At 43.4% G+C, this 26,069-nt stretch overlaps 1 protein-coding gene across 6 annotated transcripts in view; it reads right to left on the bottom strand.

The window, feature by feature from the left end:
* Positions 1–26,069, bottom strand: part of LOC118361435 (membrane-associated guanylate kinase, WW and PDZ domain-containing protein 1-like) — a 125,687-nt gene that overhangs the window by 31,424 nt on the left and 68,194 nt on the right. For 5 of the 6 annotated variants that reach the window (XM_052517162.1, XM_052517158.1, XM_035741372.2 and 2 more), the window contains exons 12-13: positions 16,846–16,880; positions 1,668–1,932 (exon numbers count right to left, since the gene is read on the bottom strand). In XM_052517162.1, the coding sequence (XP_052373122.1) occupies positions 1,668–1,932; positions 16,846–16,880 (300 nt within the window). The remainder of the gene's footprint in view (positions 1–1,667; positions 1,933–16,845; positions 16,881–26,069) is intronic. The other variant, XM_052517159.1, reaches the window with a different exon arrangement.

Here is a 26,069-nt window from a genome sequence, read left to right as displayed (position 1 = left end):
GTAACTCTACTTTGTCTCTATACTGATGCTTAACTTGTTTGATTGTCGTGCGGAGGGAATAGCTACACTGTTTGTATTCGGTCATGTTTCCAGTCACCTTGCCCTGGTTAAAAGCAGTGGTTTGTGCTTTCAGTTTCACGCGAATGCTGCCGTCAATCCACGGTTTCTGGTTTGGGAATGTTTAATCTTTGCTGTGGGTATAACATCGCCGATGCCCTTTCTAATGAACTCACTCACCGAATCAGCGTATTCGTCAATGTTGTTGTTGGACGCAATGCGGAACATATCCCAATCCACGTGATCGAAGCAGTCTTGAAGCGTGGAATCAGATTGGTTGGACCAGCGTTGAACAGACCTGAGCGCGGAACTTCTTGTTTTAGTTTCTGTCTCTAGGCTGGAAGCAACAAAATGGTGTCGTGGTCAGCTTTACCGAAAGGAGGGCGGGTAAGTTACAGTAAGTTCTGTTTGCTTGTCCCCCAGTCAGCCTTAACGTATATGTTGCAATGTAAATGACTCTTTAATATAGAATAACAGTTTTTCTCAAGGACTCATTGTATTCCCCCGAGATGGGAATGAATGACCCATTGTTTGGAGAACAAACCATTTCTCTCAAGAGACTCTTGTAGTGAGTATAGTAAATAATTTGGGTGGTTCCCTCCTTCACATGAATAATAGAAGACCTGAGCTGTGATTGCAATTGGAGAGCCTTAACAGATGTTCTGCTTTTATAATTCTAAATGGGTGTACATTCTATCGCTCCCGATGCTTAGAGAAAAAACTATTGTATGCAGCACACTATCAAATTAACGTTTTGGTTAACAGACTTGTTTTCTGCTGATGAGAACATCTATTGATGGAAACATTCACATTATTTTTATCAAATGGTTCATCTTATCCACTAACCTCCAGTTGTTTTCCTGTACTCCTGCACAAGCAACACAGAAATAGCTCCTGACGTAAGCTTGGGTCAACATTGGATATACCATACTTAAATTCTGAGCCGTCAGCAAGGTAGGATGTATGTGACCCTTCATTTTTAACCCCTTCTTCCGGTGGCAAGACAGTATACACACACCTACACAGTGTTTGGAAATGCAGGTGCTTCATATTGCAGGAGATGTCAATAGTACCACAGAGCAGGAAACACGTCTGTTTTTCAAGGAGACTATGCTCTCTGAGACACCTTTTGTCATAGAGTCAGGTTTGAGTCATACCACACACACACACACACACACACACACACACACACACACACACACACACACACACACACACACACACACACACACACACACACACACACACACACACACACACACACACACACACACACACACACAATGAGCTGTTCCTACAAAGTACTCAACAATGCTTCTCCTCCAGGATTCAATGCAACACCCACACACTTTCAAGAAATTGATACGCTCTCTAGTATATTCCAAACAGAAAAATGTTAAAAGTTCCTCTCTTCCCACCAAACAACAGACAGGATGATTAAATACATGGCTCATTCACTAATGTCTCAATGTTTGTACCTGTTTGTACCTGTATCTGTATCTATAAAATATATATATTATATCTAATATTTTTTGGCAACATTGTTGAACCTACCTTTATCAGTTGTCATCATAAACCACAATGAAGTATTTGATTTTGAGTCTACTCACGTCTGCTCTCATACATGCTCCTGGACTGGGCCCAGATCTTGAAGGGGTCTGGCTTCTTCTGGAGGGTCATGGTGCCATCTCCAGGGTCCTGGGTGGGCAGCGGAGGCAAGCCAGGCAGCGGCTGAGTGGGTGCGGCCGGAGGGGGGGCCATGGCCTCACTGGGCATGTTGGAGGGGGGGTGGCTGGGGGAGTCTGTGTGGGTGCTGCGATGGCTGCACACACTGTGCTGGGAGCTGCTCTGACTGTCCTTCCTCTCCAGCTGCTGCTGAATGGACAGGATGGGGAGGGAGAGAGAGGAGGGGGGGGGTGAGAGGGTGCAACACAGGGGAGAGAGATAAGACGAGAGGAGAAGGTGAGGTGATAGTGAGAAAGGGAGGGTTAAGAGGGGAAGAAAGAGAGACGAATAAGAGAGAAATAAGAAAGATGGGGAGAGAAAAGAGGGAGAGATCCGTAAAAAAAGGGAAGGTAGTAGTGAGCGAGAAGAAGGTAACAATAATCCAAGGTCAACATCATAGAAACACCAAGTGAATTGAGTGTGACTGTCAGTTGGAGCTGTAGTCTAATAGTGTTGGGGGGAGATGGTTTCTATGACACCCACACACAGAAAAATATGTTTTAAGTATGAAGTAGGAATTGGTCTGATGCCGAAATTCAAATGAGCACCACAATGTCTTCTTCATCCATGCTCTTTATTCATACACACACTACGTTCTACGTGTAAACACATTTATTGTTAAGATACTTTCTTTGATTTCAAATTCATATATTCAGTCCAAGACAAATCACTGAATACATGACCACTAAGCCTGGCTAAGACAAAGGGACATTTGAAGAAGCCAATCAAAATGGACTGTGGATTAGTTCAAGGAAATCATGTCATCAAGTTGTGTCTAATTTCAATTAAGATTTTTTACGGTTCAATGATATTTCTTATGGTTAGTCAAATATTAAAACCAACACAAATCATGAAAAGAAAAGTTAACACATTTCAAAATAGTTTTGTTAGAAACAAAAACACACTTACAAGCCAACACTTCATTTTGATCAAGAGAGAGTTGCAAATACACCAAGACAGTTGAGTCCCTCTTGCATATGGCAGTGTACTCTGAACACATATTTAAAGCCGAGTACCATAGGCAGAACAGCTCTTAGAGGCTGACACAGAGTTCCATGCAGCCTGACATTTCAATGATATAACACAGAGGGGGAAAAGCCTGCTTTCCTCTGAGAAAAACTAATCAACGGTGACATCCAACCAGGGTCACCATTGGTCCCTCTCGACCCTTACAGCACCCTGCCCCTCCCCTCCCCCACCCTGTCACATGACCTCAATTGGCGACGCCCCTGCTATGACTGATGCCATATCCCTGTTAATCTCTAATCCCAAATTTCCCAGCTTCCTGTTAACAGGAACACTGAAGTATGTATGTGAAGTATTATCCCTGCTGTAGTATACAGTACATACTTTATGGATGGCTCTGGGTAGAAGTTGGCCATAAGCACTGATCTTGCCTATAGGCACCCTATGAAGACCTAAGGGTTGATGAATCGTCATAATAAAAACACACTTGGGAGGAGGAAATAGGGATTCATATATTTTCCCGAAAATGTACTAAATTTTAATGCCAGGAATAATTCTTATTTATCCCGAGAGTCCCCGGAAATACGCAAAAATTGGAAATGCCAATTCAAAGTGTTTAACACCAAGTTTGGTCACTCAGGGTTCCCCGAAATAAGATTGTGGCTGTGCCACTATTTATACATTTCACAGCAAATAAAATGTATATTTACAGTCTAAACTGAACAAAAATATAAATGCTACATGCAACAATTTCAAAGGTTTTACTGAGTTACAGTTCATAAGAGGAAATCAGTCAATTTAAATAAATACATTTGGCCCTAATCTATGGATTTCACATGACTGGGAATACAAATATGCATCTGTTGGTCACAGATAACTTTTTTTTTTAAATGGACCTCACAATGGGCCTCAGGATCTCATCAAAGTATTTCTGTTCATTCAAATTGTCATCGATAAAATGCAATTGTGTTCGTTGCCTGCCCATACCATAATCCCACCATGGGGAACTCTATTCACAATGTGACATCAGCAAACCCCTTGCCCACGTGATGCCATTCACGTGGTCTGCAGTTGGGAGGCCGGTTGGACGTACTGTACTGCAAAATTCTCTAAAAGTCCGTTGGAAACGGCTTATGGTAGAGAAAGTAATGTTCAATTCTCTGGCAACAGCTCTGGGGGACATTACTGAAGTCAGCATGCCAATTGCATGTTCCCTTAAAACTTGAGACGTCTGTGGCATTATGTTGCGTGACAAAACTGCTGATTTTACAGTGGCCTTTTATTGTCCCCAGCACAAGGTGTACCTGTGTAATGACCATGTTGTTAAATCAGCATCTTGATATGCCACTCAGACACAGAGCACGCTCAGGACACACAGAGCACACCCAGAGTAGGCCAGCATTGTCGAATCATTCAAACGTTGTAAAGCAGTCAAAAAAAGTCAAATGACCAAAGTTGTTAAGCTTGCTAGACAACCTCCAATGACGAATGACAGAATATTTGGCTAAATCGAGTTGATGATTATACAGATGGGGAGGAAGTGAGGACATGGTTTAAATATCAAGGGAAAAAATATCCATATCTACTTTATTTGTCGAATGCGCAGAATAAAACATAGACCTTACCGTGAAATGCTTACTTTACAAGCCCTTAACAGTGGAGTTTAAGAAAGAGTTAAGAAAATATTTACTAAATAAACAAAAGTACAAAATAATAAAAAATGTAATAACAATAACGAGGCTATATACAGGGGGTACCGGTACAGAGTCAATGTGCAGGTTAGCCGAGGTAATTTTTAAAGTGACTATGCATATAGATGTAAATAGTTTTGATTCATTGTTCAGCTTGGGGGTAGAAGCTGTTAAGGAGCCTTTTGGTCCTACACTTGCCGTGCGGTAGCAGAGAAAACAGTCTATGACTTGAGTGACTTTTTTGGGCTTTCCTCTGACACAGTCTACTATATAGGTCCTGGATGGCAGGAAGCTTGGCCCCAGTGATGTACTGGGCCATACACACTACACTCTGTTGCGCCTTATGGTCAGATCCTGAGCGGTTATCATACCAGGCGGTGACGCTACCGTTCAGGATGCTCTCGATGGGCAGCTGTAGAACCGTTTGAGGATCTGAGGACCCATGCCAAATCTTTTCAGTCTCCTAAGGGGGAAAAGGTGTTGCCATACCCTCTTCACCACTGTCTTGGTGTGTTTGGAACATTATAGTTTGTTGGTGATGTGGACAACAAGGAACTTGAAACTCTCGATCCGCTCCACTACAACCCTGTCAATGTTAAATTGGCATGTTCGGCCCACCTTTTCCTGTAGTCCACGATCAGCTCCTTTGTCTTGCTCACATTGAGGGAGAGATTATTGCCCTGGCACCACACTGCCGGGTCTCCAACCTCCTCCCTATAGGCTGTCTCATTGCTGTTGGTGATCAGGCCTACCACTGTTGTGTCGTCAGAAAACATAATGATGATGTTGGAGTTGTGGGTGAATAGGGAGTACAAGAAGGGAAAAAGAACACACCCCTGTAGTCTGTAATAGTTTTCAAACCCTGCCACATCCGACGAGCGTCATAGCCGGTGTAGTAGGATTCAATCTTAATCCTCTATTGACGCTTTGCCTTTTTGATGGTTCGCCTGAGAGCATAGCGGGATTTCTTATAAATCGTCCGGATTAGTGTCACAATCTTTGAAAGTGGCAGGTCTAGCCATTAGCTCGATGCGGATGTTGCCTGTAATCCATGACTTCTGGTTGGGATATGTATGTACGGTCACTGTTGGGACGACATCATCAATGCACTTATTGATGAAGCCGATGACTGAGGTGGTATTTTCCTCAATGACATTTGATGAATCCTGGAACAAATGCCATTCTGTGCTAGCAAAACAGTCCTGTAGCATAGCATCCGGGTCATCTGACCTCTCCGTATTGAGCGTGTCACTGGTACCCCCTGCTTTCATTTTTGCTTGTAAGCAGAAATCAGGAGGATAGAATTATGGTCAGATTTGCCCAAATGGAGGGCGGGGAGAGCTTTGTATGCATCTCTGTGTGTGGAGTAAAGGTGGTCTAGAGTTGGTTGCATATTTGACATGCTGGTAGAAATTAGGGAATACGGATTTAAGTTTGCCTGCATTAAAGTCCCCGGCCACTAGGAGCGTCACTTCTGGAAGATAATTTTTTTGTTTGCTTATGATTTTATACAGCTGGTTGAGTGCAGTGCTAGTGCCGGCATCGGTTTGTGATGGTAAATAGATGGCTACGAATAAAATAGATGATAACTTTTTAGGTGGAGAGTGTGGTCTACAGCTTATCATAAGGTACTCAACTTCAGGCAAGCAATACCTCGAGACTTCTTTAATTTTAAACATTGCTCACCAGCTCTTACTGACAAATAGACACACACCCCCGCCCCTCGTCTTACCAGACGTAGCTTCTCTGTCCTGCCGGTGCATGGAAAATCCCACCATCTCTATATTATCCATGTCGTCGTTCAGCCACAACTCGGTGAAACATAAGATATTACATTTTTAATGTCCCGTTGGTAGTATAATCTTGATCGTTGGTCATCCATTTAATTTTCCAATGATTGCACGTTAGCCAATAGAACAGACGGCAGTGGGAGTTTACTCACTTGCCTACAAATTCCCTCCGCCCCCTTTTTCTCCATTTTTACTTAACACAAATGACAGGGATTTGGGCCTGTTCCTGAGAAAGCATTATATCCTTCCCGTCAGACTCGTTAAAGAAAAATTGTTCTTGTCACGTTGTATAATGATAGAAGACAGGCGCAGGGGGGAAGCGTGCCGCTTTGTAGTGCAAAAAGGCTACAATACAGAAACAAGATCCCACACACAACAGGTGGAAAAAAGACTGCCTAAATATGATCCCAATCAGAGACAACGATAGACAGCTGCCTCTGATTGGGAACCATACTAGACCAACATAGAAGTACAAAAACTAGAATGCCCACCCTAGTCACACCCTGACCTAACCAAATAGAGAAATAAAAGGATCTCTAAGGTCAGGGTGTGACAGCTGGTGACGTAGACCTCCGGAGCTGGTGAACAGAATGTGCCGCAGTACTGGGGGAATTCATGACTATTCTTCCAGTTCAAAGTGAGCAATCGCTGTTCTGATGTCCAGAAGAGACGGTAGCAGCAACATTATGTACAAAATAAGTTTTAAAAATAAGTTACAAACAACGCAAAAAAACGAACAAAATAGCACAGTTGGTTAGGAGCCTGTAAAATGTCAGCCATCCCCTCCGGCGCCATTCTACAATATGAGACAGTGCAGAGAAGGAGGGGTAATGTTATAACGTTATTTTGACATGCATAAGTGAGACGTGCTTTGATAATGCAACCTATGGATTACAGAATAAAGTTCGGAATTTCCACACAAGAGTCACGATTTTGGGTTTCACTGGGACTGGGAATACAGGAAAATAGCCTAGGCTCAGCATAAGATTATATACAGTGAGGCTACACTACGTGAGTCAATACACAATACACTTGATTTAAGCTACATTATTGCATGATAAATGTTTCTAATCAGTGATAGATGAGCAAATTAATGAATGAGCTACCACTTCCACTTGTCCAGCCATAGATCAAATAACCAAATGTACCGACAGAGATTCCGTGAAAGAAAATCACATTGATTGATTATCACCAAGTCACAGGCTTTTGGTCGGGAGTAGGCCAGGCTACTATGTGATTGCTGAGATAAATCCACTTGTATAACATGCAAGCTAAATGTTCTGATCAGCGAATATATGAGCAAACCAGAATAGCAGTCACCTCAACTTAGCTAACATTTCCCGAGCCTAATTCTTACCACATATCCAAACGGAGATTCAGTGATTTATCTAGACGAGTCATCCACGCTTGTCTCAAAGCAGCGCGATGGAGTTATCCCAATCAAAACGGTGCTAAAATTATCATCTAGGTGACCATACGACTAGTTCAGTAAATCCGTCTACTGTAATGCTTGTTTTTGACTTTGGGAGTCTCAGTATAAGCAAGAATTTGATACATGCCTTCAATTGCATTAGCCTACTTTATTCCAATATTTTCATCATTCAGTTGATCAAAACCAACCAACCATAACCATCATAATCAGAACCAAAAAATGTGATGATATTACTCCAGTGCTAGCCTCCCTACACTGGCTTCCTGTCAAAGCAAGGGCTGATTTCAAGGTTTTACTGCTAACCTACAAAGCATTACATGGGCTTGCTCCTACCTATCTCTCTGATTTGGTCCTGCCGTACATACTTACACGTACGCTACGGTCACAAGACGCAGGCCTCCTAATTGTCCCTAGAATTTCTAAGCAAACAGCTGGAGGCAGGGCCTTCTCCTATAGAGCTCCATTTTTAGGGAATGGTCTGCCTACCCATGTGAGAGACGCAAACTCGGTCTCAACCTTTAAGTCTTTACTGAAGACTCATCTCTTCAGTGGGTCATATGATTGAATGTAGTCTGGTCCAGGAGTGTGAAGGTGAACGGAATGGCTCTGGAGCAACGAACCGCCCTTGCTGTCTGCCTGGCCGGTTCCCCTCTTTCCACTGGGATTCTCTGCCTCTAACCCCTGTAACAGGGGCTGAGTCACTGGCTTACTAGGGCTCTTTCATACCGTCCCTAGGAGGGGTGCGTCACTTGAGTGGGTTGAGTCACTGATGTGATCTTCCTGTCTGGGTTGGCGCCCCCCCTTGGGTTCTGCCGTGGAGGAGATCTTTGTGGGCTATACTCAACCTTGTCTCAGGATGGTAAGTTGGTGGTTGAAGATATCCCTCTAGTGGTGTGGGGGCTGTGCTTTGGCAAAGTGGGTGGGGTTATATCCTTCCTGTTTGGCCCTATCCGGGGGTGTCATCGGATGGGGCCACAGTGTCTCCTGACCCCTCCTGTCTCAGCCTCCAGTATTTATGCTGCAGTAGTTTATGTGTCGGGGGGCTAGGGTCAGTTTGTTATATCTGGAGTACTTCTCCTGTCCTATCCGGTGTCCTGTGTGAATTTAAGTATGCTCTCTCTAATTCTCTCTTTCTCTCTTTCTTTCTCTCTCTCGGAGGGCCTGAGCGGTAGGACCATGCCTCAGGACTACCTGACATGATGACTCCTTGCTGTCCCCAGTCCACCTGGCTGTGATGCAGCTCCAGTTTCAACTGTTCTGCCTGTGATTATTATTATTTGACCATGCTGGTCATTTATGAACATTTGAACATCTTGGCCATGTTCTGTTATAATCTCCACCCGGCACAGCCAGAAGAGGACTGGCTACCCCACATAGCTTGGTTCCTCTCTAGGTTTCTTCCTAGGTTTTGGCCTTTCTAGGGAGTTTTTCCTAGCCACCGTGCTTCTACACCTGCATTGCTTGCTATTTGGGTTTTTAGGCTGGGTTTCTGTACAGCACTTTGAGATCAGCTGATGGACGAAGGGCTATATAAATAAATTTAAATTGATTTGATAACTAAGGTGAGGTTCCCTCTATCTGTGCTTTTTCTAGACCCAATGGCTGTTTCTTTATATCCTCACTTTGCTGCTGCCCGCCATCACCTTTTTATTATCAGCGTCAACTCACCATCAGTACGACAAAGAATATGCCTTTCGCGAAGCGGATCCTGTGTTCTGCCTTTCACCCAGGACAACGGAATGGATCCCAGTCGGCGACCCAAAAAAACGACTTCGTAAAAGAGGGAAACGAAGCGGTCTTCTGGTCAGACTCCGGAGACGGGCACATAATGCACCACTCCCTAGCATACTTCTCGCCAATGTCCAGTCTCTCGACAACAAGGTTGATGAAATCCGAGCAAGGGTAGCAATCCAGAGGGACATCAGAGACTGTAACGTTCTTTGCTTCACGGAAACATGGCTCACTGTAGAGACGCTATCGGAGTCGGTGCAGCCAGCTGGTTTCTCCACGCATCGCGCCGACATGAAACAAACATCTTTCTGGTAAGAAGAGGGGTGGGGGCGTATGCTTCATGGTTAACGAGACGTGGTGTGGTCACAACAACATACAGGAACTCAAGTCCTTCTGTTCACCTGATTTAGAATTCCTCACAATCAAATTTCGACCGCATTATCTACCAAGGGAATTCTCTTCGATTATAATCACAGCCGTATATATTCCCCCCCCAAGCAGACACATCGATGGCTCTGAACAAACTTTATTTGACTCTTTGCAAAATGGAATCCATATATCCTGAGGCTGCATTCATTGTAGCTGGGGATTTTAACAAGGCTAATCTGAAAACAAGACTCCCTAAATTGTATCAGCATATCGATTGCGCAACCAGGGCTGGAAAAACCTTGGATCATTGCTATTCTAACTTCCGCAATGCATATAAGGCCCTGCCTCGCTCTCCTTTCGGAAAAGCTGACCACGACTCCATTTTGTTGCTCCCTGCGTACAGACAGAAACTAAAACAAGAAGCTCCCGCGCTGAGGTCTGTTCAACGCTGGTCTGACCAATCTGATTCCACACTCCAAGACTGCTTCCATCATGTGGACTGGGATATGTTTCGTATTGCGTCAAACAACAACATTGACGAATACGCTGATTCGGTGTGCGAGTTCATTAGAACGTGCGTTGAAGATGTCGTTCCCATAGCAACGATTAAAACATTCCCAAACCAGAAACCGTGGATTGATGGCAGCATTCGCTGAAAGCACGAACCACTGCTTTTAATCAGGGCAAGGTGACCGGAAACATGACCGAATACAAACAGTGTAGCTATTCCCTCCGCAAGGCAATGAAACAAGCTAAGTGTCAGTATAGAGACAAAGTAGAATCTCAATTCAACGGCTCAGACACAAGAGGTATGTGGCAGGGTCTACAGTCAATCACGGATTACAAAAAGAAAACCAGCCCCGTCACGGACCAGGATGTCTTGCTCTTAGGCAGACTAAGTAACTTTTTTGTCCGCTTTGAGGACAATACAGTGCCACTGACAAGGCCCACAAACAAAACATGCAACATTTAAACGTGTTAACCCTCGCAAGGCTGCAGGCCCAGACGGCATCCCCAGCCGCACTCTCAGAGCATGCGCAGACCAGCTGGCTGGTGTGTTTACGGACATATTCAATCAATCCTTATCCCAGTCTGCTGTTCCCACATGCTTCAAGAGGTCCACCATTGTTCCTGTTCCCAAGAAAGCTAAGGTAACTGAGCTGAACGACTACACTCACGACTAGCACTCACTTCGGTCATCATGAAGTGCTTTGAGAGACTAGTCAAGGACCATATCACCTCCACCCTACCTGACACCCTAGACCCATTCCAATTTGCTTACCGCCCAAATAGGACCACAGACGATGCAATCTCAACCACACTACACACTGCCCTAAACCATCTGGATAAGAGGAATACCTACGTGAGAATGCTATTCATCGACTAAAGCTCGGCATTTAACACCATAGTACCCTCCAAGCTCGTCATCAAGCTCGAGACCCTGGGTCTCGACCCCGCCCAGTGCAACTGGGTCCTGGACTTCCTGACGGGCCGCCCCCAGGTGGTGAGGGTAGGCAACAACATCTCCACCCCGCGGATCCTCAACACTGGGGCCCCACAAGGGTGCGTTCTGAGCCCTATCCTGTACTCCCTGTTCACCCACGACTGCGTGGCCACGCACGCCTCCAACTCAATCACCAAGATTGCGGATGACACAACAGTGGTAGGCTTGATTATCAGCAACGACGAGACTGCCTACAGGGAGGAGGTGAGGGCCCTCTGAGTGTGGTGTCAGGAAAATAACCTCACACTCAACGTCAACAAAACTAAGGAGATGATTGTGGACTTCAGGAAACAGCAGAGGGAACACCCCCCTATCCACATCGATGGAACAGTAGTGGAGAGGGTAGCAAGTTTTAAGTTCCTTGGCATACACATCACAGACAAACTGAATTGGTCCACCCACACAGACAGCATCGTGAAGAAGGCGCAGCAGCGCCTCTTCAAACTCAGGAGGCTGAAGAAATTTGGCTTGTCACCAAAAGCACTCAGAAACTTCTACAGATGCACAATCGAGAGCATCCTGGCGGGCTGTATCACCGCCTGGTACGGCAACTGCTCCGCCCACAACCGTAAGGCTCTCCAGAGGGTAGTGAGGTCTGCATAACACATCACAGGGGGCAAACTACCTGCCCTCCAGGACACCTACACCACCCGATGTCACAGGAAGGCCATAAAGATCATCAAGGACAACAACCACCCGAGCCACTGCCTGTTCACCCCGCTATCATCCAGAAGGTGAGGTCAGTACAGGTGCATCAAAGCTGGGACCGAGAGACTGAAAAACAGCTTCTATCTCAAGGCCCTCAGACTGTTAAACAGCCACCACTAACATTAAAATATATCACTAGCCACTTTAAACAATGCTACCTAATATAATGTTTACATACCCTACATCATTTATCTCACATGTATACGTATATACTGTACTCTATATCATCTACTGCACATATGTCAGAGTCAAGGCCCGCGGGCCACATCCGGCCCGCGAGAAGGTTTTTTACGGCCCCTGGGATGATCTTGATTTATTATTAGAACCGGCCCGCAGACCGCAGCAAGCCGGCAGCCCGCAGATCTTTTACACGCACCAATACTACATTTCCCACAATGCAACGGTGACGCACCGAGCAGTAGGCTGCTTCATTTCAATATTTATTGGCACAGCAGTTGTCAGCATCACAGTAAAATTAACTTTCAGATACCCATCAAAAATGGCAAAACGGAAGGTGGACACTGAGAACCGGGGTTTCAAACAAGGTGGGAGTCGGAGTATTTGTTCACGGAGGTAGCTGGAAAACCTGTGTGTCTTCTGTGTGGAGAAAGTGTGGCGGTACTGAAAGAGTATAATCTGAGACGACATTATGAAACGAAACACGCGGACAAAAACAAGAATATGGACATGGAACAAAGGCTACAAAAGGCAGAGGAATTAAAACGAGGCCTCAAATCTCGACAGGCTCTGTTCAAAAAGCCAAATCACAAGGCCAGGCTGCTGTCAAGGCCAGTTTTATTTTGGCAGAAGAGATCGCTAAATCAGCCCGGCCATTTACGGAGGGGATTTCATCAAAAACTGCATGATTAAAGTTTGTGACGAAGTTTGCCCAGAAAAAGGCAACTCTTTTTAAATGTGAGTCTGAGCAGAAACACCATTGCCGAGAGAGTAGACCAGTTGTCCATCAATCTAAAAGAGCAGCTTGTGAAAAAGGGAAAAGATTTCATTGCATATTCCTTGGCTGTGGATGAGAGCACCGACATTTCTGACATTGCCCAGTTGTCAATTTTCATCCGCGGAGTGGACTCCAGCCTAAGCGTGACAGAGGAGTTTTTGGCTTTACGTCCTATGCATGGCACAACTACGGGGCATGATTTGTATGAAGAGGTGTCAAGATGTGTAAATGAGATGGAGCTGCCTTGGGAAAAACTCGTGGGTTTGACAACCGACGGAGCACCTGCGATGTGTGGACACAGGAGCGGACTGGTGGCGAAGATACGGGAAAAGATGCAAGAGGAAAACGCGACAGGTGAGCTGACAGCTTATCATTGTATCATACACCAGGAAGCGTTGTGCGGTAAAGCCTTGAAAATGGAGCATGTAATGAGCATCATCACGCGCACAGTTAACTTTATCAGAGCCAAAGGTTTGAATCACCGCCAGTTCAAGGCATTTCTGAAGGAGTTAGAAACGGAGCATGGTGATTTGCCTTATCACACAGAGGTGCGATGGCTAAGCCAGGGAAAGGTGCTTCAAAGATGTTTCGAGCTTCGTGAGGAGATTTGTCTGTTCTTGGACAGCAAAGGGAAAGACACAACACAACTCCGAGACGAAATGTTTCTGTGTGAAATGGCTTTTCTGTGTGACATTACGAGTCATCTGAATGCAATGAACTTGCAGCTGCAGGGTCGGGATCGTGTCATCTCTGATATGTACAGTACAGTGAAGGCATTTAAAACCAAACTGACTCTGTGGGAGACGCAGATGCGGAAAGAAAATTTGAGCCACTTTCCCAGCTGCCAGACCATGAAAGAGAAGCTCTCTACCAGTGCGTTCCCGAGCGCACAGTTGGCTGATAAAATAGGTATGCTTGCCGCTGACTTTCGACGCCGATTTGCTGACTTTGAAGCACAAAAAGCAGGTTGGAACTGCTCGGTAACCCATTTGCTGTTGACGTGGAAAGCTCACCACCAAACCTCCAAATGGAGTTGATTGACCTCCAATGCAATGATGCACTGAGGGCAAAATATGCGGCAGTGGGTGCTGCGGAGTTCGCCCGTTTCCTCCCGACACAATGCCCCAGCTGCGCATCCAGGCTGCTCAAACGTTGTCTATGTTTGGCAGCACATACCTGTGTGAACAACTGTTTTCTTTGATGAACTTGAACAAAACATCACACAGAAGTCGACTTACTGCTGAACACCTCCACTCAATTCTGAGGATTTCCTCAGCTCAGAGCCTTACCCCGAACATTGATGAACTTGTGGAAAAGATGGGACACCACCAAGTATCACCCTCAACCTCAAACAAGTGAACATTACTGTGCAATCACATATTTAGAGTTTTTACTCAGTTCAAGTTTAAAAGTTAAAGTTTAATATTTGTTTTCACTGCATGTTACTTCTCCTTAAACAAAGTGTTGTTTTTGATTAATAGATTTTTGCACTTTATTTTATTGTATTTCAATCCAATTATATTTTAAAAATATTTCAGTTGAGTGGATGATAGAAAATTGCTATTATTGTTTTTTTTTTGAAGTAAATTTAGCCCACTTTTGCTAAAATAGAAAATATAGGCTACTGATGGTGCCTTGAATACCGGTTTCTTTCATTTAATGTTCATGTTATGGGGATTTTTATATAAAGGAAATTTGTCTTTTGTGTCTGTTGAAAATTAAAGATTACTGACAGAGCCATAAGAAAATATTGCTTTATTTATCTGATCATATTGGAATATATTTGTTAGGTTTTCAGTAGGTTCAATTAGGTTCACTAGACTATATGCGTCATTTAAACATTTTTCAATGAACATTCGAACAGTCCGGCCCTCGGCTTGTAGCTAAATTTTTTATTTGGCCCTCCGTCCATTTGACTTTGACACCCCTGATCTACTGCATCTTTATGTAATACATGTATCACTAGCCACTATGCCACTTTGTTTACATACTCATCTCATATGTATATACTGTACTCGATACCATCTACTGTATCTTTCCTATACCGCTCTGTACCGCTCTCTGATGGACGACTCATTCATATATCTTTATGTACATATTCTTTATCCCCTTACACTTGTGTCTATAAGGTAGTAGTTTTGGAATTGTTAGCTAGATTACTTGTTGGTTATTACTGCATTGTCGGAACTAGAAGCACAAGCATTTCGCTACACTCGCATTAACATCTGCTAACCATGTGTATGTGACAAATACATTTGATTTGATTTGATTTATTTGATTTGATTATCAACACCGGTTTACATCAACATACTACTGTTTCTAGAATTCTTGCTTTTCTTCTGGGTCCGGGCTCATTTCATTTCTGTGATGTCGGACCAGGCCTGGTTACGGGCTTCAGCCCACTGGGATTGGGACAGACCGGGATCGAATTCTCAGTTCTGATGAGAGCTCTGAACTGCATTCAGGTCTCCTGTGCAGACTGTCCGTGTCAATTATGCGTGTGCTTGGAATTTATGAAGTAAATACTCTAGGTTATAGGCTTCCATCTGACAACCTGTTTGGATAATATACTATTTTATTTTTTGCCAATCTGCTGCTGCACATTTTGTGGAATTGCATTAGTGCAACATTGAGGGAAATGTTAATAATTTTCCAGGTCTTTTGTTTGGGAAATGTGAGATATTTATCTATTATAAACATTTTGAATATCACAAAAATGATAATTACACACACTTACCACAAAATGTACTAATTGTGATGGTAGACATTTTTAAGAACCAGAAAGAAAGAAATATCAAGGTGACACCCCCACACATATGATATCATTGAAAAGCCCAAAATGTCCTCTCAAAGGTACAACAGGACCTAACACATGGGCATGTACGGCCTTAGAGATACGGACCAAAAAACAAATGGACAAAAATGAATTGCACGGTCTCAGGAGGATAGGTGGGCAGAACACAAAACTGACCTCAGATCAGTTTTTTTGGGACAACTTTACCCTCTAGACGACACTCCAGGGGATGCTATGGGTGTGTCTTTCACAGCGGTGATGGAGTCTCCTAACAGCCAGCATTGATTTCTCATCAGGTTAAGATGAGTCGTAAAGATGAGGTGGCGTTTGCTCTTTAAACCTCAGAATAAAGTGATTGTCCCCGGAGAGACCATCCCACCGCTCCAGTACTGAGGTAGTTAGTCTGTCTCTCTTCCTCTCTGCCTATTGTAGCTGTGGGATCAAGCTTGTGAGTCAGTCCCGTAGAATGGCTCCAACATTCCCTTCAGTTCTCTCCCTTATTCCATCATCATTTATTAATCTCTCCTCTTCCCTCTATCGATACCTTTTGTATTGCTTATCTCTTTTCCCCTCTTTTCCCCTTGGCTCTGTGCATTTCAGCTAGTTTCAACTAGCCACTGGTATAAGACAACCCATCTCTCCTCTCATCCTCCTTTCCCCTCATCCATGACCCTGTGCCCTCCTTACCAGCTGGACACCATTAAAGTGACTCAATAAGGACACCCAGGCTACCCTTAAATCACTCAATGACACTATGGGATAGATGGAGGGAAGGAAGGGGTTAAAGAGAGAGAGAGAGAGAGAAAGACAATGGAGAGAGAGAAAATACCTATGAGAGGGAGCAATGGAGAGCTTGCGAGTGAAAGGAAAAGGGGGTCACAGTGAGGGGGCGAGAGAGTCAAAGAAAGAAAGTGGGGAAAAAGAAAAGTAAGGGGAGGTCTATGGAAGGCTGGATGGAGAGCGGAAAAGGAAAGATTAGAATCCTGTCTTCTTATCTCCATATCTTTTGTTCTTTAAATAGCTCCCACATCCATCCAGTAGGAAGTGAGCATGCACGGGGGGAATAACACAAACAAATGCAGAAGGGAGGAGATGAGGGAGAAGAGAGTTGTGGTGTACTCACCACCAGCTTGGGGCTCCTCTTGGCCGCCACCACTCCTGCAAAGCAGCGGCAGAGAGACAGAGAGAGTATCAATGACAAGTGCTACTTTGTAACCCCCCCCCACCTCCCCCACCCCACCCAGAGCAAAAACAACCACTTCCCAGGAAGGACGGATGGAGAGAGGGACGCAAGGATTGAGTGATGGACGACGGGTCCTGCTGCAGAGAAAAGTAGAGCTAGTCCAGCTCTCACTCGCTCTTCTTCTCACTCATTCCCTCTTTCTACAAGTGCCACTGCACTACATTGCGCGTTAGTCACAGCGATCTCTGCTCTGCTCTCTCTCACCCGCTTTCTCTCTCTCGCCTGCTATTAGGACAAGAGCTATTGATCTATCTGCATTAGTGAGGCTCACTGACTGATGCTACAGCTGCAGAGGGTTGCTCCCATCCACCGATCCACGGAGAGAGAACACTGAGCCACAGAGTGATTAAACCACCAAACAATAGCAAGCGCAACTGGGTGGCCAATCGGTTTTACCTCGGCGGGTCGGCAAGACAGAGCGCTCTGCAGGCAGAATTTCAACTATTACCAGCAGAGAAGGAGTCCAGGAGCTTGAGCATGATATGAAAGCCCAGCGTCAGCTCCCCTCTCACTGAGAGCATCTTCTGAACGTCTCTCTGTGTGTTCACCTACAGCAGGCAGCAGCTCCTCTGCTCAACACTCACACATTGAAAAGCAGATTTTGTTTCCCTATGCCTTCCCCCACCTTTTCCTTGCATGGTGTGGTTTGCTTGCGGGCATCCACCCCCTCCCCCACCTCTCTCTCTCTTACCTCTCTCTTACTTTCCCTCTCTCCTAATGAAATATTCACACAGGGAGTCAATTGTCTGGGGATACCACACAATACAAGACATGCAAGAAGTAATGGGATGAATATAATAATAATTTACATTTAAAGTTGACATCTTATTTCAAACCTCCCACACATACGATTTCTATTAATACAGCGTTTCTCTGTGAAACAGAAACTTATGTTGTCAAATCAACTGATAAAATCATCAACCTGTTTCAAACAACTGTTAAGGAATCCATGACAACAAGTACTGCCAGAGCAACACAGAGACCGATAAGCTCTCTATTTTCCCTCACTCCCTTTTTTGTCTTTGTATCAATTTAACAGACAATGTTTTTATCATTTGGAGAAAAAAAAACCTGTATATTAACTAGATGGGAAACTGTAATGAGGGCGTTTGTCAATGTGTTCAACCTGTGGAAGAGCTTGACACTTCTAGAAGGTAGTTATCAAACAACAGCAGCACTTTCGGTTTAACAATAAGGCAGCATACTGCATCGGTACCTTCTAGAGAAGGTATTATTAATACCTCCTTGTGAGTATTTGATCCCTGAGGCAACTTCATCTATAGTACCTGAGCTCGGCGCCCCTACCGACATCTCATCCACCTTAGATGAAGCCAATCCCACACTTTAGTCTTAAACTTATTTAAGTTTCACGTGTGGCCGATGCATACATACCCTCAGGCTGTCACTATCCCCGCGTCCCAGCACAAAAAAACACATGGCAAACATCAATGGAACATTTGGGAAACACTGCAAACATCCATGCAACATTCCACCAATGTTAACACATGATCAAAGAGCATCCATCTCCTGCTCTTTCTTTACCCATTCTGATGCATCAGCAAAAATCCTTCAGGTTAAAGCCTTTTTTGAAAAATGTTTACATTGTTTTTTGTTAGTTTTTTAATACTGCAGATAGATCAATGTAATTGTCTGCATCACTTCCAACTCCCATATATATTTTTTGCAAATATATATAGGGAAAGGAGGGCCTCCTAGTCAGTTGTACAACTGAATGCCTTCAACTGAAACATCCGCATTTAACCCAACCCCTCTGAATCGGAGGCTTAATCAACATCCACGTCTTCGGCGCCCGGGGAACAGTGGGTTAACTGCCTTGCTCAGGGGCAGAATGACAGACAGGGGCAGAACGATAGATTTTTACCTTGTCAGCTCGGGGATTCAATACAGAAACCTTTCAGTTACTAGCCCAATGCTCTAACCATTAGGTTACCGGCCGCCTTAATAAAGTACCAGTCTGTACCAGTCTGAACACAAGTTTGGACACATCTACTCATTCCACAGTTTTTCTATATTTTTACTATTTTCTACATTGTAGAACACGTAGTAACCAAAACAAATCAAAATATATTTTACATTTGATATTCTTCAAAGTAGCCTCCCTTTGCTGTGATGACAGCTTTACACACTCTTGGCATTCTCTCAACCAGCTTCACGAGGTAGTCACCTGGAATGCATTTCAATTAACAGGTGTACCTTGTTAAAAGTTCATTTGTGGAATCTCTTTCCTTCTTAATGCTTGTGACAAGGTAGGGGTGGTATCCAGAAAATAAAAGGAAAAAGACCAAGTCTATATTATGGCAAGAACAGCTCAAATAAGCAAAGAGAAATTACAGTCCATCATTACTTTAAGACATGAAGGTCAGTCAATACGAAACATTTCAAGAACTTTGAAAGTTTCTTCAAGTGCAGTCCCAAAAAAACATTAAACGCTATGATGAAACGGGCTCTCATGAGGACCGCCATAGGAAAGGCAGACTGTGTGAATCAGGCCTTCATGGTCAAATTGCTGCAAAGCAACCATTACTAAAGGACACCAGTAAGAAGAGACTTGCTTGGGCCAAGGAACAAGAGCAATGGAAATCTGTCCTTTGGTCTGATGAGTCCAAATATGGGATTTTTGGTTCCTACCGCCATGTCTTTGTAAAATATCAGAGTAGGTGAATGGATGATCTCTGCATGTGTGGTTGACACGTGAAGCATGGAGTGCAGGAGGTGTGAATGTGTGGAGGTGCTTTCTGGTGACATTTTCAGTGATTTGTTTAGAATTCAAGGCACACTCAACCAGCATGGCTACCCCAGCATTTTGCTGCGATACCTCATTCCATCTGGTTAGCGCTTAATGGGACTATCATTTGTTTTTCAACAGGTCAATGACCCAACACACCTCCAGGCTGTGTAAGGGCTGTTTGACCAATAAAGAGAGGGATGGAGTGCTGCATCAGATGACCTGGCCTCCACAATCACTCATTTTATGTATTTATTTATTTCACCTTTATTTAACCAGGGAGGCAAGTCGAGAACAAGTTCTCATTTACAATTGCGACCTGGCCAAGATAAAGCAAAGCAGTTCGACACATACAACAACACAGAGTTACACATGGAGTAAAACAAACATACAGTCAATAATACAGTAGAAAAATAAGTCTATATAAGTCTATATACAATGTGAGCAAATGAGGTGAGATAAGGGAGGTAAAGGCAAAAAAGGCCATGGTGGCGAAGTAAATACATTATAGCAAGTAAAACACTGAAATGGTAGATTTGCAGTGGAAGAATGTGCAAAGTAGAGTTAGAAATAATGGGGTGCAAAGGAGCAAAATAAATAAATAAATACAGTAGGGGAAGAGGTAGTTGTTTGGGCAATTTAAAGATGGGCTATGAACAGGTACAGTAATCTGTGAGCTGCTCTGACAGCTGGTGCTTAAAGCTAGTGAGGGAGATAAGTGTTTCCAGTTTCAGAGATTATTGTAGTTCGTTCCAGTCATTGGCAGCAGAGAACTGGAATTAGAGGTGGCCAAAGGAAGAATTGGTTTTGGGGGTGACCAGAGAGATATACTTGCAGGAGCGCGTGCTACAGGTGGGTGCTGATATGGTGACCAGCGACCCGAGATAAGGGGGGTCTTTACCTAGCAGGGGCTTGTAGATGACCTGGAGCCAGTGGGTTTGGCGACGAGTATGAAGCGAGGGCCAGCCAACGAGAGCATACAGGTCGCAGTGGTGGGTAGTATATGGGGCTTTGGTGACAAAACTGATGGCACTGTGATAGACTGCATCCAATTTATTGAGTAGGGTATTGGAGACTATTTTGTAAATGACTTTGCCGAAGTCGAGGATCGGTAGGATGGTCAGTTTTACGAGGGTATGTTTCGCAGCATGAGTGAAGAATACATTGTTGCAAAGAAGGGCCAGAAGTATACAGAATGGTGTCGTCTGCGTAGAGGTGGATCAGAGACTCACCAGCAGCAAGAGCGATATCATTGATGTATACAGAGAAGAGAGTCGGCCCAGGAATTGAACCCTGTGGCACCCCCATAGAGACTGCCAGAGGCCCGGACAACAGGCCCTCCGATTTGACACACTGAACTCTATCAGAGAAGTAGTTGGTGATTCAGGCAAGGCAATCATTTGAGAAACCGAGGCTATCGAGTCTGCCGATGAGGATGTGGTGATTGACAGATTTGAAAGCCTTGGCCAGGTCAATGAATACGGCTGCAAAGTATTGTTTCTTATCGATGGTGGTTAAGATATCGTTTAGTGTGGCTGAAGTGCACCCATGACCAGCTCTGAAACCAGATTGCATAGCTGAGAAGGTGTGGTGGGATTCGAAATGGTCGGTAATCTGTTTGTTGACTTAGCTTTCGAAGACCTTAGGCAGGGTATGATCGATATAGGTCTGTAGCAGTTTGGGTCAAGAGTGTACCCCCCTTTGAAGAGGGGGATGACCGCAGTTGCTTTCCAATCTTTGGGAATCTCAGACGACACGAAAGAGAGGTTGAACAGGCTAGTAATAGGGGTTGCAACAATTTCGGGATGGTTTGGGATGTGTTGGACCGCAGAGTGAAGGAAACGCAGCCAACAAGTGCTCAGCATTTGTGGAAACTCCTTCAAGACTGTTGGAAAATCATTCCAGCTGAAGCTGGTTGAGAGAATTCAAAGACTGTGCAAAGCTGTCATCAATGGAGGCTACTTTGAAAAATCTAAAATATATTTTGATTCGTTTAACACTTTTTTTTGGTTACGACATGATTACATATGTGTTAGTTCATAGTTGTGACGTCCTCAATATTATTCTACAATTTCAAAAATAGCAAAAATAAAGAAAAACCCTTGAATGAGTAAGTGTGTCCAAACTTTGACTGGTACGTAGGTACGTATGTACTTTTGACTGGTAGGTAGGTAGGTAGGTAGGTAGGTAGGTAGGTAGGTAGGTAGGTAGGTAGGTAGGTAGGTAGGTAGGTAGGTAGGTAGGTAGGTACGTACATACATTCATACTGACATACATCATTGGAGTAAGCTTGTGAAAAACTACGCTTAGTTTCCACTTCCAGCTTAAACATACTATATACATTTTGCACTGTCTATTTTACAATAGTTATATTTTGTTTGCTTTTACTCCTGTCCTTCTTTTAACCTCAACCTATCCATCTATTTCTTTCACAAATGTTCTCAATCTATATATGTTTTACGGACTCAGTATGTTTGTCACGCCTTGGTCTTAGTATTTTGTGTTTTCTTTAATTATTCAGGCCAGGGTGTGACATGGGGTTATTGTATTGTCGTATTGGGGTTTTTGTAGGCATTGGGATTGTGGTTGATTAGGGGTGTGTCTAGTATAGGCTTGGCTGCCTGAGGCGGTTCTCAATCAGAGTCAGGTGATTCTTGTTGTCTCTGATGGGGAACTGTATTTTGGTAGCCTGGGTTTCACTTTGTATTTTGTGGGTGATTGTTCCTGTCTCTGTGTAGTGTTCACCAGATAGGCTGTATTAGGTTTCACGTTCCGTTTGTTGTTTTTGTATCTATCAGTTATTTTCATGTATCGTCGTTTCTTTATTAAAGACATGAGTAACCACCACGCTGAATTTCGGTCCGACTCTCTTTCAACAAACGAAGAACGCCGTTACAATGTTTTACATTAGTTATCTTGTTGTTATTAGTTATTTTTATTCCCAACCTTCAGGTCCATTCAACCCTTCCCATTGCTTAACACCATCCATATTGGATTTATATTTGCCATATACTTTTCAAAACTGCTAGGTTATTTTTTGGTAAAACATTTTTTTTTTACTCCAAGCACAGATAGGACACATGGAAATGAATTTCCTTAGGCATGAGTCATGCATCATTGAGATTCAAACCTATAATCTTCTGTTCTCTATCCATGGAACTAGTCCACTGCACCACCTGGATGGAGTCAGGATATGCAATGTATTTTCATGCATACAAATCTGTTCTAGTGTATTCAAACAGACCCCATTTCAAAGGAAACAAGCACTCATTAAGATCAGGTGTGGCCAATTGGTGGTGTGGTTGTTACCTTCTAGCTGGGTTACCTAACGCCACTCAAATATATATCGATAGTCTAAAGAGCAGCAGCTCAAATACATACAGATCTGGAGCCAAGCTAGCATTAAACTTTATGTACACATCAAATTGAAAAGAAACAATTAGTACATAACCTGGTGCATTTCTCAATGTGAATTGAATCCCCACTATTACATTGAAATGAATTGAAATGGACTTGACCCCTGCTCAGCCAGTTTGTATCCGCTAAAGCAACACATTTACATGTTGTACTAATGCATGTTAATGCATCGTTCAGCACCTCACTGTGTTACAGTAGTTCCAGCACTGTGATATTGATGTACACCTATCTCAGTTCTGTCCTTGCTGCCACTGTGTGTTAAATACATATGATATGCACATATGATACAGGGGCAATTCCAATACTCTGAAACGGAACCATGAATCCGTTGGCCCGTTACTCCTTTTAAAGGCCTCTGGACTGATCACTATGGATGCAACACAGGCTTAAAAGGCCCAGTCTTATGAATACTGAGCAGACCATGCTGTCTGAATGACTAAGAGGGCCTGGTCATTGTTATTATACTGTGAAGGGAAGTAAAAACCGTGTTGGAGTGAAAGAGCAGTGTAGCCTGTGAGTTGAGCTTTAACACAGCTCAGAGAGGGACTCCTTGGGTCTGAGAATGTATGCATATTGACATATGACAACACGTGTATATGCTGATGGGTTTGTACGTGTGTGTTTGTATGTGTGTGATTGTGTATGTGTTACAGTGTGTGGGATTGGGGGCTGGTTCTATATTTCATCAGGCCTTGAAAATATGTCCTGGCCATCTGTCACAAACTGTGTGTGTGTCTGTGTGTGCAGAAACCCTCTTCCTCTTTTCATGTTAAACACAGATGTAGTGGAATTGATGATTTCAAAACCATATATGTACTATGTCAGCATTGGTTTAAGATTTGCAAAAATGTTTGTTTGATTATGCGTGTGTAAGTGGGGATTTGAGAGTCAACTTTTGAGTGTGTGGGGGGTGTATATGCGTGTGGGTACATGACATGTATTCATTCAGAGTGGAACAACAACAGGTAGTAAATGGCTTGCTGTTTCTATGCTCGGATCAGGCTGCAGCCTTGGCTATGTTCTCAGCTGTGCCGACACTAAAGGGAATGAATGGATATTCTCAACTGCCCAAAAATCACAGTGCTACAAGAACCACATAAATGTCCTCTTTTGTTTGGCCAATCTTCTCTTTTCAATTTTAGTCCCTACTTCTGTCTCTTTCTCTTTGCCACTCTTCCTTCCTTTATACAGTACATCCCCACATTCTCTTTCTACACACCTCGCCATCTCTTCCTATTTTCTTGATATAACCCTCATCTCTTTTCTTCTTTCCATTTATCTCCTCTCTCTCCCTCCCTGCCTGTCAGTACAGTGATCTTGTGATCCATCATCACCCAGTGGACAGTTCCTCCTGAGGTGCTGCGAAGCATTGTCATGGCAACAAAGGCAAGATGGAGGATATGTACGACTTACCTCTCCAGGAGAGAGTAGGGGAGGGGGACGAGAAATGTTGTGGGTAGAAGGTTTTGATGGAGGAAAGGAGGAGAGGTACGGGTGGGAGAGGATGAGAAGGGTTATTGTACTGTATGTTAATCTAAAACGTTCTCCCTCTACTCTCTCCTGATATTATTCTTTGGGTTCGTCATAGAAAATTAGGAGGCCCATGCATTGGGATGTCCTACAGCCAAGCCAACATTCAAATCAACTCAGATACATTCTATTGTGGCAAGTATTGATGTAATGACAAAACACATTTTACAGCTAGACAATACGCAATAATTTAAATGTGTTACTGAGTAGCCGGCAAAACAGAACCCCTTACGGATAATCCATCCTCAGTGTCTACGTGAGGTTTTCTCCTCCATAAACAAATCTCTAATCTCAATCTCATCTCTAATAATGATGAAGTGTTGTATCATCATAAACAGTTTTCTGGCCATGTTTAGGGATGACTGTTACATGGCACATCTCTAATAATGATGAAGTGTTGTAACATCATAAACAGTTTTCTGGCAATGTTGAGGGATAACTATGACATCATGGCACATCTCTAATAATGATGAAGTGTTGTATCATCATAAACATTATTTTGCACATTTTGAGGGATGACGATGACATCATAGCACATCTCTAATAATGCTGAAGTGTTGTGTCATCATAAACAGTTTCCTGGTTATGTTTAGGGATGACTATTACATGGCATATCTCTAATTATGCTGAACTGTTGCATCATCAAAAACAGTTTTCTGGCAATGTTTAGGGATGACTGTGACATCATGGCACATCTCTAATAATGCTGAAGTGTTGTATCATCATAAACAGTTTTCTGGAAATGTTTAGTGATGACAATGACATGGCACATCTCTAAAAATGCTGAAGTGTTGTATCATCATAAACATTTTATTGCAAATGTTTAGGGATGACAATGACATGGCACATCTCTAGATATACTGAACTGTTGTATCATCATAAACAGTTCCCTGGTATGTTAGAGATGACTATGACATGGCAGATCTAAAAAAATGCTGAAGTGTTGTATAATCATAAACAGTTTTCTAGCAATGTTTAGGGATGACTATGACATGGCACATCTCTAATAATGCTGAAGTGTTGCATCATCATAAACAGTTTTCTGGCAATGTTTAGGGATGACTATGGCATGCCACATCTCTAATAATGCTGAACTGTTGTATCATCAAAACAGGTTTATTGCAATGATTTGGGATAACATCATGGCACATCTCTAATAATGCTGAACTGTTATACCATCATAAACAGTTTTCTGGCAATGTTTAGGGATGACTATTACATGGCACATCTCTAATAATGATGAAGTGTTGTAACATCATAAACAGTTTTCTGGCAATGTTTAGGGATAACTATGACATCATGGCATATCTCTAATAATGCTGAAGTGTTGTATCATCATAAACATTTATTTGCAAATATTTAGGGATCATCTTTGACATGACATATCTCTATAAATGCTGAACTGTTGTAT

The sequence above is a fragment of the Oncorhynchus keta genome, unplaced genomic scaffold (genome assembly GCF_023373465.1).
Source record: "Oncorhynchus keta strain PuntledgeMale-10-30-2019 unplaced genomic scaffold, Oket_V2 Un_scaffold_584_pilon_pilon, whole genome shotgun sequence".
Taxonomy (NCBI): domain Eukaryota; kingdom Metazoa; phylum Chordata; class Actinopteri; order Salmoniformes; family Salmonidae; genus Oncorhynchus; species Oncorhynchus keta.
Note: the sequence above shows the minus strand (reverse complement) of the source record. Positions and strands in the feature narration are given on the sequence as shown.